Source organism: Dipodomys merriami, unplaced genomic scaffold, assembly GCF_024711535.1.
Source record: "Dipodomys merriami isolate MVZ:Mamm:240054 unplaced genomic scaffold, mDipMer1.0.p SCAF_68, whole genome shotgun sequence".
NCBI lineage: Eukaryota > Metazoa > Chordata > Mammalia > Rodentia > Heteromyidae > Dipodomys > Dipodomys merriami.
This window is the reverse complement of record NW_027206268.1, coordinates 2,913-20,936: the sequence shown is the minus strand read 5'-3', so window position 1 is coordinate 20,936 and position 18,024 is coordinate 2,913. Positions and strand designations below refer to the sequence as shown.

General features: G+C 54.5%; 1 protein-coding gene across 3 annotated transcripts; it reads right to left on the bottom strand.

Moving 5' to 3' along the window:
• Positions 1–1,128: 1,128 nt before the first annotated feature.
• On the bottom strand, positions 1,129–12,275 carry Sema3f (semaphorin 3F). 3 transcript variants are annotated; one of them, XM_070005302.1, is made up of 17 exons: positions 12,057–12,275; positions 11,850–11,912; positions 11,621–11,740; positions 10,731–10,823; positions 8,467–8,560; positions 7,853–7,972; positions 6,962–7,101; positions 6,707–6,821; positions 6,486–6,555; positions 6,169–6,313; positions 4,953–5,175; positions 4,314–4,402; positions 4,148–4,189; positions 3,832–3,989; positions 3,555–3,622; positions 3,186–3,319; positions 1,129–2,515 (listed from the first exon to the last, which is right to left on the bottom strand). In XM_070005302.1, the coding sequence occupies exons 1-17, from the start codon at positions 12,267–12,269 to the stop codon at positions 2,105–2,107; spliced, it is 2,298 nt and encodes a 765-aa protein (XP_069861403.1). In that variant the 5' UTR covers positions 12,270–12,275; the 3' UTR covers positions 1,129–2,104. The 3 variants fall into 3 exon arrangements, with proteins under 3 accessions (XP_069861403.1, XP_069861404.1, XP_069861405.1); XM_070005303.1 differs by having other exon boundaries at positions 1,129–2,455; XM_070005304.1 differs by lacking the exon at positions 10,731–10,823.
• Positions 12,276–18,024: the final 5,749 nt, after the last annotated feature.

The following is an 18,024-nucleotide window of genomic DNA, read 5'->3' as shown; positions in this document are numbered from 1 at the left end:
TGTCTCAGAAACTTTCCTGCCGGGGCTGGCTTTGAACTATGATCCTCAGATGTCAGCCTCCTGAGTAGCCAGGATTACAGATGTGAACCACCAGCACCTGTCTTCTGTTCTGTCCTCTGCTGTTCTAGGAACTGCTTCCTAGGTACCTGAGAGCTTTCCTGCCTCAGCTCTGGGTGGAGAGCCCTGCTCAGGTAGAGCACACTGATAGAAGAGGTTCAGCTTGAGCTGAGTGCTGAGCTCTCTTCATCCCACTTTACCTCAGGCTCTCAAGATTCTCTCTTAGTTGGATTGCTTGCCTGAAACCGGATGGCCTTTTAGTCCTCAATTCTGCTGCAGACTCAAGAAACCACAAGGGGGTGCCAGGACCTCAGACACCGAATGGTTGTGTGGGATGTAGACACTGGTTCCAACCATAGGCTGGTAACTTTGATGTTCAACTTCTTGGGTGAGGAGTGAGGTTGAGCCATCTGTACCACTTTCAGTCTTTGGGCTCCATCCATTCCCAAACCATCACCCCACACTGTAGTTGGGTCCCAGAAGTCTTCGCGGCCTTTCACACTGCTAGGATAGTGTGGGAATGAACCAAGACTTGTTAACCCACACCTGTTTTCTCTATACTGTTTATTGTTGTTTGCATTTATTTGGTTTTGTGTGTGTGTGTGTGTGTGTGTGTGTGTGAACCCATACTAGGACTTTAAATTGCAGGCTTTATGGTTTCACTTCACTTTTTCCACTCATAGCTGGCATTCTACCACTTAAGATGCACCTCTAGTTCCAAATACTTTGCTGGCTAATTGGAGGTAAGTCTCTTGGATTTGATGTCTGCCTGGGCTGGCTTCAAACCACAATCTTCAGATCTCAGTCTGCTAACTAGGATTATAGGTATGAGCCACCAGTGCCTGGCTGGATTATTTTGAGGCAGCGTCTCAATATACAGCCCTGGCTGGCCTTGAACTCATCATTCTCCTACCTCAGACTCATAACTGTTGCAGATTACAAGCTTGTGTCACCACGTTTCTCCATACTATCTAAATGGGGCCATTCCATCCCCTCCCAGTGCCCCCTTGCCCACTAAATGTGGGCCTAACCCCCTCCCCCCTCCACCATCACCAAGGAGAGAAACCAAAGTCTAGTCCCAGAGCCAGTGTTTATTAGCAAGATGGAACCCAAGGACACCTGTGGCCTGGGCAGCAGAGGGCTGCCAGGAGCCCCCACCCATCTACCCAACTGCTTCCAGAGCTATTTGTGCCCATCACTGGAAGTGGTGGGTAGAAGAGAGCCCTGCGGGGCGGGGGGGGGGGGATGCATGGGGGAAGAGGAGCCTGCAGGCCCAGGCCTTCACCATGGCTTGTCTCCCCTCAGAACTGAGGGCTCCCTTCAGCCCTGCCTGCATGTGGCTCCCCCCACTGCTGTTCTCCCAGTCACTGAGTTAAAGTGGCACAGGAAAGCTAAGGAGGTAGAGTGAGGCAGGGGACAAGGAGCTGAAGGCCCTGCCCCACTCGGGCAGGATTCCTCTCCTCCTGTCTCCAATAAATAGAGAATAAATACCTGGGAAGGACTGGCCTTGACTGAGGCCTCAACCCAGGCAGGGCTCAGCATCCTCTGACAGCCCCCTTCTTCCCTTCTCTGGATACCCTGAGCCCCCATCCCCAGACTCCCAAGCAGTCCTGGTTATCTGTGCTTAAGCCACAGCACAGCAAGCAACACGCATCAGCCAAGGTGTGTGGTTTATGGCCCCCGCAAGTAGGGGGATCACAACTTCCTTGTGTTCTGTAGATCTCGGCAATGGCGGCTGAGCATGCAGACTTCCGGCAGAGTCTGAGGACTTGCAGTGGGTGGGGTCCTGGCTTGGCCTCTGCCAACTTGCTGGGCCTGATTGGGTGGGCTCAGTTCTTTGCCGTCTTTGACCAACAATCGGTCTGAAGTTCTGGATGATGCTGCCACGGAGGCAGGCTATATACAACCCACCAATAAATACTGTCTTTGCAGGGGCAGGGTATGTATAGAATATAGATTTTTTATATTTATATTTATATATATATATCTTTTATATTAAAAGGGATGAGGGCTAGGCTGGCCCAATGCAGGGCTCAGGTAGTTGGCCTCATGTGTCTGGAGGGTGATGCCGTCGATTCCGAGGTTTTTTCTGGTCCTGGAGTTCAGGAGGTCTAGGTGCCCCAGGAGCCTCCCTGGGGCTAGGGGGCACATGACGCCAGTAACCTTGGCAGTACTGATGGATAAGGCCCACTTCTGGCTGGGCTAGCAGCTGGGCCAGCTCCTGATAAGGAGGTGTGGAGGGGAATGCGCCAGGGGGTGGAGGGACGCTCACAGCCAGAGGGGGAAAGAGGGCAGCATGGACAGCCTCACGACCCAGTACGTGCAGCTGCACTCGCGTGACGACGTGCTTGAAGTTGTTCTCAGTGGCCGTACAGGAGTAGAGGCCGCGATCACCGAGCTGCAGGGCACGAAGCAATAAGCCCTGCTCTGTGCGCAGGAAGCGGTCCTCTGCACGGATCTGCAGGGGCAGGGGTGGGGGCGGGGCTCAGGGGCTGTGTCACCCCCCTGCTGCCCTAGCCAGCTTCCAGGTAAGACCACCTTTTGTGGCCATTCCAAGTAGGGACTCCTACAGGAGATTTCCATATACCAAGGAAAAAAATCTCCAGGATGGTTCCTCCTAAGGAGAGGTAATTGAATAAGGTATTCACACGTTTCTACTTCAGGAAGGATGGTCTTAGGAGGGGTTGGGTGTGGGGTTCTGCACAACGAATGAATTTTGGAGCACACGCATATAGAATTGTCATTTAATGAGAATACCCAATTGTGGCACCCACATAGAATTTCCACGTAAGGAGGGACACCTGCAAGTTGTTTCCCTCCCCCCTACAGAATAAATGCTACCCACATCATTTCTATATACTGGCGCTCATCCACATAACATTCCATACAAGGAGGTATGAATATGGAATTCTCATGAGACGAGACATACCTATAATGGTTCCACGTAAATGATGCCTGTCCCATGGAATGTCTATAGAATTCTCTTCACTCAAATGATTTCCACGTAGGTTTGGGAGCTTCGAAGGGGTTTCATGGACCAAGGGCTGCCCCAGATTAGCAACTGGACTACAATTTACCCACACGGAAATTTCCCATTATCCACGGCGCTATTGGGGACTCGAACTCACCTCGCGGCGACGGTCGCTGGGATCTCGCTGGAACAGCCACTTCACTGTAGCTTGAGGTGAGCGGGGCTGGCACTCAAGGAAGGCAGCACTGCCCGCCACGCCATACTGCACAGACTCCACGGCATTCTTGTTGGCTGTGGATCAAGAAAGTCCTGAGTAGAAGCAGCACTGTCCTTGGCTAGCCTATTGGATGCTATCACAAAGGCAGATGGGGTACCATCTGGGCATGGACCAGCCTGAGGGAGTGACCAGGGACCAGGGACATCCTCGCCCCCAATCCCAGGTGTATCTTCACCCCTCTCCAGTCCCTATAGAAACCATCTGTGAATCTTTACATTGTGTGGGGGGCCTATGAGCACTCTCACTTACCATTGGAGTTAAACCCACGGCATTGCCTGATGGGGTTCCCGTGCCGGATATCCTGTCGGCGGCTCCGCCTGAGTGAGAAGAGCTCCTCATGCAGTGCTCCCAGAGAGCTTGCCTCCTTCATTCCCTGACCCCCAAGGCCCTATTTTCCCAGGAGAGCAATGGCTTACCTATAACCAACCCCACCTGAATAATGATAGCCACCTCCAAACCCTTAGGACTGAGATGGAAACCCCCCCCCCACACACACACCCCAACCCAAGGTACTGGGGAGCCACACCTCTTGGAGGATGCGGTGTACCGGGAGCAGGCCTGGCCATCCCAGGCACAGTACGGGTCCCGGGCGAGGCAGCAGTCGGCACAGGCAGCGCCGTAGGCCTGGCAGCGGTGCAGGCTCAGGTGTGTGACTCCCACGGCTGAGGCCACGTACAGTTGTTGCTGAGAGCAGGGTCAGGAACTTGTCAGTTTCCTCCCCAGAGACAGACCCCATCAGCAGCCAGTTGGGCTGGGGTCTTCTTCCTTGTTCTATGTCTCAGTGCCCCCAAGGGGACGCAGGCTCCATTCTTATCCCCCCGAGCCCACACTGCCAGACTCACCCTCTTGGAAGAGATGCTCATGGTTTTAATGGGTGCTGGCTCCTAGGAAAAGACAGGAATGATTATGGAATCATGGGCAGGCCCTCTCTGCTCTGACTTTAGAATAGAGGCTAAGATTAGGGAGGGACTAAAGGAGGATGGTAGGATCAGGTGGCATTGGACCTACCTTGAAGACCTCCACCTCCTCCAACATGAGTTCTTCTACCTCCTGGTCATCCTTGGGCAACACAATGACCTTCTGTACTGTCCCGCGGTCTGGAACGGGCCAGGCAGGACCTCAGTGGGGCTGAGGATGCTGGGGAAGGGGCAAAGCCTCAGCCCCTTCCCCCACCAGGGCCTCAACTCCCCTAGGGCAGTGGAGCAGGAGTTTCTAGGTAAAGACTGAAGGGTTCCCACAAGATGAGAGGAAGACGTCACAGGGACTAGTCCAAGACAAAGGACAGGATCTGCTCCAGAAGACCCTCATTTGCAGCTCTGAGGGGATCAGGACACTGAGAGCATTGCTGTGCTGGGAGCTGCTTGGAGGCAGGTGGATTTCAGTATAGGCACACACATGCCAGCATGTGCCAGGATGTGGACCCATGTGTCCTAGGTGCCTGCCACCTGTCTCTAATTTTCCTGCCATACGAAAAGTCCCTCGGGGTGGTGGGAATGGAGATGCCATCCCAGCAAAGATGAGGATGACAGACCTGTAACAACTCCTAGCAGGGCTGGGTTTCATCTCCAGGATCAGCCACCTCCCCCGCACCCCCTGCCATACCCAATGGGTCCAGTGTAGGAGGGTTCCGGGAGCGGCAGTGGGTACCTGTGCCCAGGAAAAGCACCTCATAGCGCCCATCAGCTGCATCCACCTGGTCCACAGCGACAGTGGTGAGACGGTAGGGAGCACCTGTGCGGACCACCAAGGGTCGCCGCTGCAGTGGGTACACGGCCTGGTACATAAGCGGGTGGCTGCGCATGAAGTTAATCACTTCGTCAGGATAATCCTTGGTGGACTTCATGGATGGTGTGAAGGTCCCGCCAGGGCACTGTAGGCAAACAATGAGTTTTCAGTCCCAGGTTGACCAGATGGGGCACATGGACCAATCATTAGGTCAGATGAGATCTCCACAATCTCCACCTTTTCTCACTGTTGTACCTGGACTGGTCCTGCTCATTCTCTACCTCCTGGTCCACTCTAGCCAGCCAAGCTGATTTCAAGTCTGTCTCCAGCTTTTGCCTTGAAGACTCTTCCCTGAAAAGTTTAGCTCTCAAACAGCACCCTAGAGGGTCCTCCAAGAAGCAGTCTGCCATAACCACCTGCATCGATCTACATTTCAGGTTCCTGGCTGATTGAATTCCTTTACGGTCTGTGTGTGAATGATGGCTTTTTTTTTTTTTTTAAAGTCAGTTGTAGGGCTTGAACTCAGAGCTTAGGAGCTGTTCTTGAGCTTTTCTGTTCAAGAATAACACTCTTACTAGGCTTGAGCTGAAAAGCTGAGGGACAGCACCCAGGCCCAGAGTTCAGGCTCCACAACCAGCAAAAAAAGAATTAAACGAAAAGAATAACACTCTACCACTTTACCACTTTGAGCCACAGCTCCACTTATGGTTTTGTGGTGGTTAACTGGAGATAAGAGTCATGAACTTTCCTTGGACCAGAATCTGTCCATTGTGGGGCTTAAAATCCGAGCATGGGCTCAGCTCTTCAGCTCAAGGCAAGCGCTCTACCACTTGAGCCACAGCACCACTTCTGGTTTTCTGGTGATTCATTGGAGATAAGAGTCTCATGGACTTTCCTGCCTGGGCTGGCTTTGAACCGTGAGCCTCAGATCTCAGCCTCCTGAGTAGCGAGGATGACAGATGTGAGCCACCGGCACCTGGGCTCACTTTTTTTTTTTTTTTTAAAGTATGTTATGGTCTACTTCTATTTCTGGATATGAACTCCATGACAGTGGGGCCCATGTCTGATAAGGGCCTGATCCAAGTAGGCCTCTTAGAAGCAGAGGAGAAGGAAAGGTAGGAGGAGAGTCGGTACTTACTGTGCCAGGCCTGGGGTAGGGCATCTTTCCTGAGAAGGGCATCCACTGGTAGTTGGGGCCTTCCTTGTGGGCAAAGGGCCCATTGAAGACCATGCGAATGTCGGCCATGGAGTAGACACACACAGCAGACCCGCGGAACACAGAGCTGCATGCAAGGCAGGCTGCCGCTGAAGGCGGGGCAGATGCCAGGCTCACAGCCCCCCCCCCCTCAGTCTGTCCCACTCCATGGCTCAAGCACCAGGCTGTTGTCTTTCACCAATCAAAACCCCCCAAACCTGGCCCCACCCTGCCACTGCTGGCCCCAACCCCAGCCTCACCCTGAGGAGGTAAAGACAGCATAAATGACCGGGTTCCTCACATCCTGGGTCTGCTGGACAAACACATCCTCTGGGGACAGAAGAAAAGAGTGCTGGGAGAATGCCTTAAATAAGGAGCTACAAGGGGCCCTGACCATTCCCCGTCTCAGGGGCAAGGCAGAGCCAGTTTGATCCTTCTTGTAGCTTCCATCCCTCCTGCTTTCAGTCTACTGGGCACTCACGGAGCTCATCGAAGTGAGTCTCAATGCCATCCTCGCCTGGCACGGAGCAGACAAGCCGAGCCTTCAGGAATGTGCTCCATTTGTTGACCAGGCAGCAGTGACCACCATCATCATTCTGCAAGAAGTGGGGCGCAGACAGGAGGCTGGATCAGACAACTCACTCACTCTCAACACCCTACTTGGAGCAGGGCTGACAAAGCCAGGACAGGGCCTGGAGAGGGTCCCCCCCTCCCCCTGCCCCAGATGCATGCATACCAGGCAGATGCGCCCGATGCGGGCATACACAGCAGGGCTCTGGGTAGCTTCTGCCGACCGCTCACGGAAGAAGAAGTAGAGTTTGTCATCATTGCGCTCTGCACTGTCAGGGATGAGCTCAGCATGGATGAATGAAGGGTCTGCAGGAGGACATGGAGTCAGCTTTGGGAGCTCCATCCCCTGAGCATACCTTTTTTTTTTTTTTTTTGTCGGTCGTGGGGCTTGAACTCTGGGCCTGGGCGCTGTCCCTCAGCTCTTCAGCTCAAGGCGAGTGCTCTACCACTTGAGCTACAGCGCCACTTCCGGTTTTCTGGTGGTTTATTGGAGATAGGAGTCTCATGGTCTTTCTTGCCCGGGCTGGCTTTGAACCGCGATCCTCAGATCTCAGCCTCCTGAGTAGCTAGGATTACAGGCGTGAGCCACCAGCGCCCGGCCCCTGAGCATACCTTTACCCCAGCAAAATCCCTGGCCAGCTACAAGACCACCACCTACTTTTCTCCAGATTGAAAAACTACCCATCCTAGCTAATCATTAGCTCAAAGCTCTATGTGTGCCTTTGTGTGTCTTGTCCTGGAGCTTGAACTCAGGGCCAGAGTGCTGCCCCTTAGCTCCTTATTTTTATTTTTTAATATATATATATTTTTTTGGGGGGGGGCTTAAAGCTGAAGCTCTATCACTTGAGCCACATCTTTACTTCCAGCTTTCTGGAGATTAAGTCTTATGGACTTTCCTGCCTGGGCTGGGTTCAAACTGTGATCCACAGTTCTCAGCTTCTTGAGTAGCTAGGATTACAGGTGTGAGCCACTGGCACCTAACTCCACGCACATTTCTACAGGAACTCCTTGTTACCTCCCAGACACACCAACCACAGGTTTCATGGGTTGCACTTACCGTTGAGCCACCGGGAGTTGTACTGGTCTGTGCGCATGGCTGTCTGCTTTCCAAGTGTGCGGAAGATGGCCGCATCAGTGCCCATAAAATCGATGTATACACCAGCATAGAGCTCCTCATCTGTGGGTGGGCCAGTGGTCACTCAGAGGCTGCCCTTTGCTGGGACCCGGGGCATAGCTCCATTGATACCCCTGTTCCCTCCAAGAGCCAGGATCCTGGCTCCTCCACAGGCCTCCCAGGGCATGACCACATCTCCTGTTGAGTGCTAGTAAAGGTTTACTAAGTGTCTTTGGGAGGAAGGAATACTGGCAACGAACTCTGATTAGCAACAACAGCCAAGCCCTCTGATGTAAATAGTCTTGCCTCACCTGATCTCAAGCCCCTTGGATGGGCTCTTCTAGAGGGACTGGATGGGAGTTCATGTGACCTAGTTTCTGTCCCTTAACTCACACTGGGGTCTGGTCTAACCACCCTCCACCAACTCCCTGCCAGGTAGGAAGGATCCCATTGGGGCCTAAACGGATACTGGTCAGTCTCTGGTTTGAACTAAGTGTTGGTGCCCCTAGTAGCAGAGATCACACTCAGACTGTAGAACCAGGATGAGGAGCACTCACTGATAAGGGCGGAGGCTGTGTCCAGCTTGGGGTCGTATGGACACTTGCCCTTCCCTGACTCGAGTCTCTCAGGCTCCAGGTAGAAGATGTAATCCTGCAGGGCAGATGGAGGCTCAGCACACCCAGGCCAGTCCCACAGCCAGGAAGAGTTAAGTTTTCCAAGGTAAGAAAGTTCCCAGGATACCCTGAGTCCGTCCAACCCTGTTCTCCTCGTGGTTCTCAGACTTGAATTCTCCCCAGCCACCTCTCCCAGGTCAGGGCCATGCTGTGGTTACAAGGAAAGGTTTCCAAGTCTCAAGACTTAGGCAAGCTGGGTCCTTGTGACTCATGCCTGTAATCCTAGCTACTCAGGAGGCTGAGATCTGAGCATAGTGGTTCAAAGCCAGCCTAGGCACGAAAATCTGTGAAATAAGTCTTATCTCCAATAAACCACCAGAAAGCCGGAAGTGGCGCTGTGGTTCAAGTGGTAGAGAGGCTTGCCTTGAGCTGAAGAGCTGAGGGACAGCACCCAGGCCCAGAGTTCAAGCCCTATAACCGACAAAACAAAACAAAACAAAACAAAAACCCTAGAAGTGGTGCTGTGGCTCAAGAGGTAGAGTGTTAGCCTTGAGCACAAAGAGGCTCAAGGACAGCACCCAGGCCTTGAGTTCAAGCCCCAAAACTGGCCAAAAAAAAAGTTAGGCAAGACCTAGGAATCAAGTTTCAGAGGTATTTGTTCCCCAAGGCCAGGACAGGCTCATAGGGGACTAAAGTTCCTTTATGTCAAACTGGTGCAGGAAGACAATGATCAAGGTCTCCCTGAGCCATAGAAATCCAACTCTGCAACCGGGCACTGGAGGCTCATGCCTGTAATCCTAGCTACTCAAGAGGCTGAGAGCTGAGATCACAGTTCAAAGCCAGAAATCCAGAAGTGGATCTGTAGCTTGTAGTAGAGCACTAACCTTGAGCAAAAGAGCTCAGGGATAGAGCCCAGGCCCTGAGTTCAAGCCCCGAAACTGACAAAAGAAAAAAAAAAAAAAAAGAAATCCAGCTCTGTGGCTGCCTGTTGGGACAAAGAGAGACTCCATACCAAGCCAGGAAACCTGGCACAAAGCATAGGTCTAGTCCTATAGGCTCAGTCCTGTCTTGCCATCAAGTTTGACCGAGCCAGAGCACTTGAGATTGCTATGTCCCCAAGCTCTATGCCCTACCTGCAGTCCTCAGATAGACCAATGGGCCATGGCCTTCCCTGCCCTTCCACGTCTCCCCAGGGTGCAGGGAGTTGGGGAATCCAGACTACAGAATCCACAAAGTCCCCCTGCGCCTCCCAGCCCAGTCTAGAAGATGCTAGGAGGGAAGGCTGGTCAAAGCACTGGGGGTAGGATGATGAACTCACGGGCCTGGCAGGAAAGGTGGGGAGAAGGGAGGGCAAAGGGGAGAGGAGAGAGGCACAGAGGAGGAGGTGGCAGCAGGTAGCAGGATGGTAATGGGAAGGTGCACAGAGGCCTGCTTCCAGTTACACGCTACACACGTGACTTCCTGCACATACACCGGGATTCACATCACAGCAACACCTAGACTCACTACTCACAGCCTAGAGGCATCCACACAGAATCTAAATGACCCCCTCCTTTCAGCTGCTACACACACACACACACACACACACACACACACACACACACACACACGCACGCACACACGAGTCATTCACCGGCAGCCCCTATTCCCCTGCCCGCCCCTTCCCAGCCCCAGCTGGCCCAGGCCACATCCTGGTCTGGGTCCTGACAAGTAGACAGACATCATCCCAGAAGAGAACCCCCATACGTGAGTGTGTGGGGCACCTCTGTCCACTGCATGAATGACACCCCCCCCCAACCTCCCCAGAAGGTGAGATCACAGACATCTAGAAGCCATGTGTCAGACCCATTCTGGGTGCTGGGGACATTGTGCCCAAGTGTGTGTTGGTGTGTGTGGATGCCGCCATCTCCCCACACATGTGTTCTCAGGGCTGAGGCACAGTGGTCCTCAGGGGCTCCTGTCTTCCCCACCTGGTGGCTTCATGATTTCTCGCCCGCAGGGGTCACATTGAGGCTGACAAGAGTCCAGCTGGAGCTGCCTTCAGAGCCTGAGGGCACTGCAGGGGAAGGGGTGGGAATGGGGTGGGAGGAGTACAAGGGAGGGGAAAAGTCCCTGGGGAGGCTGGCCTAGCAAAGTAGCAGGCCTTGGGGGTAAACTGAGTCCAGAGGCTCTGCTGCCTGGCAAAGGCCTGGAGGGAAGAGGCCCACCTGGCGTGGGGCTGTGGCCGTTGGGCGAATGGCACCATCTGTGGCTCTGCTGCCGCGGCCTTTGACCACCTGCGTCTGGGTCCATGACGGGGCCTGAGAAGACCAGGAACAGAGGTTAGAGCTTGGGGGTGGCAGGGGCTGGGGGGAGCGGGCTCGGGCTGCCAGCCTTTCATACAACAACAGGCCAGGAACACACGTGAACACATGAGCCCCAGAGTATGTAGATGCACATGGATGTGCACACACTTACACACACACACAGGCTTGGCACACGCCTGCACACACGCGCGCGCGTGCCCCTTAGGTCCAGTCGTTCTCACACATGCCCTAGGAGTGTCACACCGGCTCACACACATGTGCCCACATGGAAATGGAAAAGAGCAGAAGCAGGCAGGGTGGAGCAGATCTCAGGGGGTGGGGACAGGGAGTGGGGGGAAGGAAAGCTCCCCCTCCCCCAAACCCCTGGACCCAAGGGAAGAAAGTCATTTTCCAGGCAGAAGCTGACCCAGGTATCCAGCTTCGTGAAAGGCCCCAGCCAGGCCCTCCGATTTGGTCTCAGGGGCACACCTCCATAGGCATAGCCCAGAGACCTGCTGCCACGTGTGCCGTGAGTGCTTGCTACGTGCCAGGCACAGTGCTAAGGGCTTGGGAGCATTAGCTCACTGCCTCCTCCTCCTCCTCCTCCTCACACCAACCTGTGAGAAAGGCAGTGGTTAGTCCTGTCTTCCGATGAAGACACTGAGGGTCAAAGAGTTCCATAAGGTCACTCACCCAAGGTCATAGGGCTTGGAAGTGGCCAGGCCGAGGGGCTCAAGCCCTTCCTCCCATCAGGACCCTGGAATGCAGTCACCCGTGGAGACAGCACAGGGCCAGAGTGGGCCAGGGCTTACCTGTGCACGCCGGCCACGGTTCACGTAGGTGCACATGGGATTGTAGGCGCCTGTCCCGCACACATACAGGTGTGTTCGGTTCCAGGGTTGGATGAGTCTGACGAAGTTCCCACACTCACCCTGTGGCCAGAGAGCAAGCTGAATACATTGCCCAGATACCTGCCGGGTTCCATTCTCTCTGAGGGTCCACTTGCTCCGACTCCCACCTGTGGGCCTCACTGATACTCACATTGCCATCTTTGCCTGACAACACACACTCCTCAATGCGCTGTGGGGAGGCTGCCCAGTGGATCTGCCAGAGAGGAAGGTCAGAAGATGCAGCCTGCTTAGTCAGGACCCCTGGGCCCTGGGGCTCCACGACCCCTCTCCTGCCCCCCCCCCCCGCCACCCCTCCACCCCCATGTCCTCCTTGACCCTCTTCTGAACCAGCCCTTACAATGAGGGGCTCGCGGTTGATGTCGTGTAGGTCCAGGGATAGCACATAGTCCTTGCTGCCCACGTACATGCGGTCATGGTCCTCATCCTTGAGCAAGATTCGGTAGTCAGTGGTGTTGAGCAGGAAGTTGAAGAAGTGGGCGGTTCCTGTGGCCTTAAGCTCTGTGGGTGAAGGTAGGGTACCAGTTAAAACCCTTAAGGCCATCAACAACATATACTCTATTTTTTTTTTCTTTTTTGGGTCCAGTCGTGGGGCCTGAACTCTGGGTCTGGGCGCTGTCCCTCAGCTCTTCAGCTCAAGGCTAGCGCTCTACCACTTGAGCCACAGCGCCACTTCCGGCTTTTTTCTTTTTGCTTATGTGGTGCTGAGGAATCAAACCCAGGGCCTCATGCATGCAAGGCAAGCGCTCTACCACTGAGCCACCTTCCCAGACCTCTTTTTTTCTTTTTTTAAGTGCAGGTACTGAGCCTTGAACTCAGCTTTTTCATACAAGGCTAGCACTCTACCACTTTGAGCCATGGCTCTACTTCCAGTTTCCTGGGGGTTAACTGGAGATAAGAGTCTTATGGACTTTTCTGCCTGGACTGGCTTCGAACAACCATGCTCAGATCTCAGCCTCCTGAGCAGCTGGGATCACAGGCATGAGCCACCAGCACATTCAGTATTAGTTTAAGTACTGCCAAAATGAGCACATAGACACCTAGATTTTTTTGGTGGGGGAGTGGGGGACAATACTGGGATTGAACTAAGGGCCTTGTGCTTGCTAGGTAGGAGCTCTACCATCTGACCCATGCCCTCAGCCCTTTGACAGAGAAGTTGTCTTAAACCTCCAACTTCCTCTTCCAGGACTTTCTTAGTGTCTTCTCTGGTCACTAACAGGCTTGAAGAAGAAGGTGGGGTGCAGGGGTGCAGGCCAGGGGAGGCACCACACACGCAAAGCTAAATGCTTGACAGACAGCTCCAGCCAGTCCCAATGAAAGTGCAGTTGGGGTGGGCCAGGATGCATGACAGCATCAAAGAGTCTTTGCTCAGGGTGGGGCTGGCTTCCCCCAAGAGCCTAAAAGGGTTAATGAGCAGGTGGGGAGTGGAGGGTAGGAATGAACATCCAGGGTAGCCTGCAGATGCTGGCAAGGAGCCTGGATGCCCTGTCCTCACCCCAGCTGACCACCAGGCAGAGGGCCCAGCTGGTGTGCGAGTAAGGTCCCCACCTGGCTTGAAATGGCATCCTAGCCAGGATACCAGAAAGCTCTGCAGGAGCCACAATGCCTCTACCTTCACCCAGACCCCTAGAAGACTACTAATTGTAGAACCCTCAGACAGCCAGGTGTCATCTGTGGGAAGGAGGCTCTTCCCATGGTGCTACACAGGCTCCAGGGCTGGGGACAGGTCCTAGTTGGGTTCTGTTTTCTCTTCAGCCTTTGGGCTTCTTAACCCCAGGATACTGGTGGGAGAGTGGGGGGGGGGAGGAGGGGATCACTTCCTGGGGATAAAGAACAGAAGTGAACTAAGATAATGACAGGCTAATGACAGAGGACTCCAGGAAGCTTTAGAACCTGTTTCTGAGGAAGGAGAAGGGTCACTATGGCAAGCCCCTCCTACACCCACCGCCAACTATTTTTAGCTGAGCAGGAGAGAAAACAATGTGGTGAAGGTCAAAACTATTCTCATGTGCAGAGGGCAAGATGGCAGCACACAGATGGGCCTAGGCATGTAGACTCACAGAGCATGTATGAACACCTGTCCTACAACAGACGAAATGCTCATTGAAGAGATTATATATGTCTCACTTCCCCTCCATCCCAAACTAGTTCCTGACTTCACGAGCAGGGAATCCAGGGAAAGGCCTAGACCAGGTCTCAAGGCCCTAGCTGGGATCCAAGGCCCTGGACACAGTCCGAAGGTGGCATCAGCAGGTACCTGTTTCCAACTGACACCACGTGGCTGATGTGTTTCCCACTGGTGTGCCAGGGAGCCTGGGATTGGCTGGGGGGTGGAGGGAGGGCGGGGAAACTCTTCTTGAAAGCAGCTTCAGCTACTCGGGATATGCATAGCACATCCCATACAGGGGAGACGAGGTGAGCTGGAATCAGCCAGCCAACCCAGAGCCCACATCTGGTACTTGGAATCTCTCCCTGAGGGTTTCGGGGCAAGGAAATCCTTGCCCTGCCCAAACCTGAGTATGCAGTAACCAGGGAATACAGGTGATGACCTTGGCCAGCTACTGGGACGCAGGGACGCTGAAGGATCAAAGGGCCCATCCCTGCCTGGCTATGGCCTCTTCCCGCCTGTCCGGCGGCGGCGCCTCTGAAGTTCTGGGCAGGGCAGCCTGGGCACTGTCCTGCACCTGTTGTTAGGCCACTCGGAGTCCCCAGCCTGGCCACCCAATCACAGGGACAACAGGAAAGTAAACATTCCCCCACCCCCAGAACTGGGAAGTGGCCAGAGAGGAAGTGGGGCTGCCAGGAGAGCCCCCCCAGGCTGGGAGAGCCCGCCAGAGGTTATTTATACCCTGGCTGGGGGCATGCCCTTACCCGTCCTGCTAGGCTGCCCGGGCACTTTGGGGGCAATGGCAGGGAGGTAGACAGAAGCCGAAGTGGGGACCTCAGACATAGCACTTGGGGTAAAGGAAAGCTTTAGATAGTCCTCAGGGACCCAAGCAGCCATAATCTCTACCTTCCTTCCCTGCCCAGCCTTGGCCTCTGTAATTCTCTCCTGAGCCATGTCTCCCAGGGCCCCAAGTCCCAAGTTCCAAAGCCCCAGCACTCTTGTTTCCAGGTCCTTAAGAAAGGCAGGTAAGAAATCCCTCAGCATGAGGAACCTGAATCCCAGAAGAGGGGGGGGGGCAGGAGGCTAGCCTTGACCCAAGGGGTCCAAAATGCTCCACAATGCAGAAGGGTCCTCAAACAGCCAGTTTCTAGGTGGGGACATCAGGACATTGTGAAGGGAAGTGACAGGCTAGACAATGAATGGTGAGTGAGATTCCTACCCAGGTTTACTGCTGAAGGCAGGGGAGGCACAGGGAAGCCAGTCCTGGGGCGGGGGGTGGGGGTGGGGGGTTGGAGAATGCCTGGCAGGAGGTCCAGGGCCGGAAGGTGACTCGTCCTCCATCATCGGGGCCCATGACTCAGGACCCTTTGGGACCCTTCCCAGTGGCCACAGGATATAGCGTCAATGACCGGTGTCAGAGGACGCTCTGGTGTCACAGGACGTGATGCTTCAGTCGCTGTGGAAATGGTGTGGGGGGGAGGGAAGCCCCCAGGAGATCAGGCATGGTGTGGAAGACGTGGGATGGAAGGTCAGGGCTATAAGTGTGTTTCTGGCACTGGCTTTATGACTTCCATTTGGAGTCAAAGGGAGTCTTATTTCAAGCCTGGAACATCTCTTGGGCCCTCCTAGTATTAATATTCAAAGTGATCCTGACTGGAGATTCTACTCTGATCTCTGAGACAGCTGGGAACCCCTCTCTGGTTTTTCTCCCCACCCGCCCACCACCCCGATACTTCATGGGTAAGAAGAGGAGGCTAGGGTCCCAAGTTCTTTCTCTGAGGAAGTAGGTTTCCTTCCAGATGTCACTAAACCTTGGAGGACGTCCACCTCCCATTTATATCCCTGCTACCCCGTTTCCTAATGTTGGGGTGGGGAGCAGAGAGGGCTTTGGGGAAGGAAGGAGCTTCCTGTTGACTCAGCCCTGGGCTCCTCAACGCCAGCTTCTTCCCTTCACCCCTGATCCACAGAAGCAGGGCTAAATTCCAGATCATTCACCAGAGCCAACCTACAGAAAGGGAAGGTAGGGAGTAGTAAGAGCTTTTAAAACAAGGATCTCAGAGAAGTTAGGTACAGGGTTCTGGCCTTAGTGACTCACAGCTGGAATACTAACATCATTTCTGCCAGATGGTAGGACAAAATGGAAACGAGGGACTCCAATGACAGTCCTATGTCCCGAGTTGTACGCAGGAAGACTGAGACCACAGGGGAGAGTGGTGCTTGCCCAAGGCCGTGAGAGGTAGAATTGCGTGTCCTGACCACACTCCAATGCATGTACTACAGGACAAAGGATCTGGGGGCTCACACTCTTCCAAGAAGCCTGGGTCAGAGTAGGAGTGGTTGACTCTCCTTTTGTATCTGCAGTGTCAGGCCCAGCTCCTGCTGAACCCTGCTTCCCATGAAAGGACTTGGGACAGTAGTTCCCTTCCTCTTCTCTTCCCCAGGTTCCACTTGTCCCAGGCCCGGCCCTGATACCAGAAGTGTCAGACCTCAAGCTTGGATAACTTTGACCTTGATGGGAAAGGCCAAAGTGGGGGCCTAGATGATGCTTCCTGAGAAGGCCCCACCCCACCCCCACCCCCATCCTCTCACCCAGGCTGGGCACAGATTGGGTGGGGTGGCATCCGGGAAAGATTTTTCCCGTCATTGGGAAGGAAGAGGTTTTTCTGGCATCAGACACCTCATTTCCGCAGCCGTTCAGGCTTCTCCAGGCTTCTCCCATGGTCGCAGACACAGGGTCCTAAGCCAAGAACAGCCTGGCCAAAGGCCAGGGCAGGAACATCCTCAGTATGTCGGGGACTTACTCCTGAGGCTCTTTAGTCTCCTGTCTCTGGGAAGCAGAAGTTGATGCCTTACTTTAAAGGAAGCAGCAGGCAAAGACAGGCCTGCAGGAGGCGTGTCTTCTGCCCTCACCCCTGCAGACCCCCCAGGTGGCGACCCCGCCTCCAGCTGCTGTCTCCAGGACACCAGGTCGGCTGCCAGTGGGGCAGGGGCTGCTGCAAAAAGAAGGGTCTTGGAGCAGAGGTGGGTACTCCGCCCCTTTGGTTACAGCCCCAACCAAGCAAAAGGCTCTGATTGACAGCATGACCTCCCCCTGGCAGGACTGGAGGGTGATAGACAGGTCCCTGAAGCCTAGATCTGACCTCTGACCTTGTGTGGGCTAGTGCAGCCCAAATTCCTGAGCTGAAGGGAAATAGGACTGGGGAGTCAAAGGAGAGGGTTGCTGGCTTCGGTCTCTGTTCAGTGTCCCATCTACTCGGAAGGGCTTCCTGACCTCTGAGAAGGGAAACAGGTAGACAAGGATGCCAGGACAGTGGCAGTCCCCACTGGTCACTTCCGTGAGCCCTAGAGAAGAGTGGCTCCCCAGCTTCTTTCATTTCCCCCGTGCTCTGAGGGGCCCCAAGAGGAAGGCCCATAGGGACTGGCCTGGCCCCCTGGCTCCCAGCCTAATCCTCTTTTAATGAGCGGCCAGCCGGAAGGCCTCAGCCCCTGGCCACAGCCCTGCAACCCCGGGAGCCCCAGCCAGGCTGAGCTGGAGGGGGGGCAGGCAGAGGGCAGCCCCAAAGCCTTCACAGGTATTGGCGCCCTGGGCTCAGCGCTCACCCAACTGATACCCCAAAGTCATGACCCCCCACCACTAACCAGGCCAACCCTAGGCCACCCTGGGCAGTGACATCTGCTGGGGTTCCATGGCTTTCTCCTGAGCACTCACCCACCAGGTGTTCAAACCCAGGTCCTACCTGGGGCTAGGCAGGGGGAGAATATTATTGATCTTCCTCACCCCTTGGGGTTCTGCATGGGAACCCCCAGAATCCAGAATGAGGATTTTTGTCTTTGGGCTTAAGCTACCCTTCCTCCCTCCTTTGGGGGTGGGCTGCGGGTTCCTCTGTGCCCCCCTCCCCCTATACCTGTCATACCTGTCAGTATCTGCCTTCAGCCCCTCCCTAGCCAGACAGTTCCAGACTGAGACTGTACTAGCCATGTGTAAGCACCCAGCCTGCTTCCTCCTGCCCCGCCCCCCCAGGTGAGAGAGCCAGGTCGTTGCCAACAAAACCAATTACAGCCGCTCTCACCCAATTAGCAACTAATTATGGCCTCCTAGTCCATTCAACATAATTAACATGTAAATGACTCCGAGTGTTTATATTCAATAACCACTCTGATTGAATTTAATTTAAATGTCTGAACTGGGGACCCAGTTACC

Excerpts from the sequence above, each read along its gene's own strand:
- Sema3f (XM_070005302.1), bottom strand. The coding sequence starts at position 12,269 with ATGTTGTTGATGGCCTTAAGGGTTTTAACTGGTACCCTACCTTCACCC. Across the intron at positions 10,824-11,620 it reads ACCGTGGCCGGCGTGCACAG|GCCCCGTCATGGACCCAGAC; the intron begins GTAAGCCCTGGC and ends TGGTCTTCTCAG. Across the intron at positions 6,822-6,961 it reads GCATCGGGCGCATCTGCCTG|AATGATGATGGTGGTCACTG; the intron begins GTATGCATGCAT and ends CACTTCTTGCAG.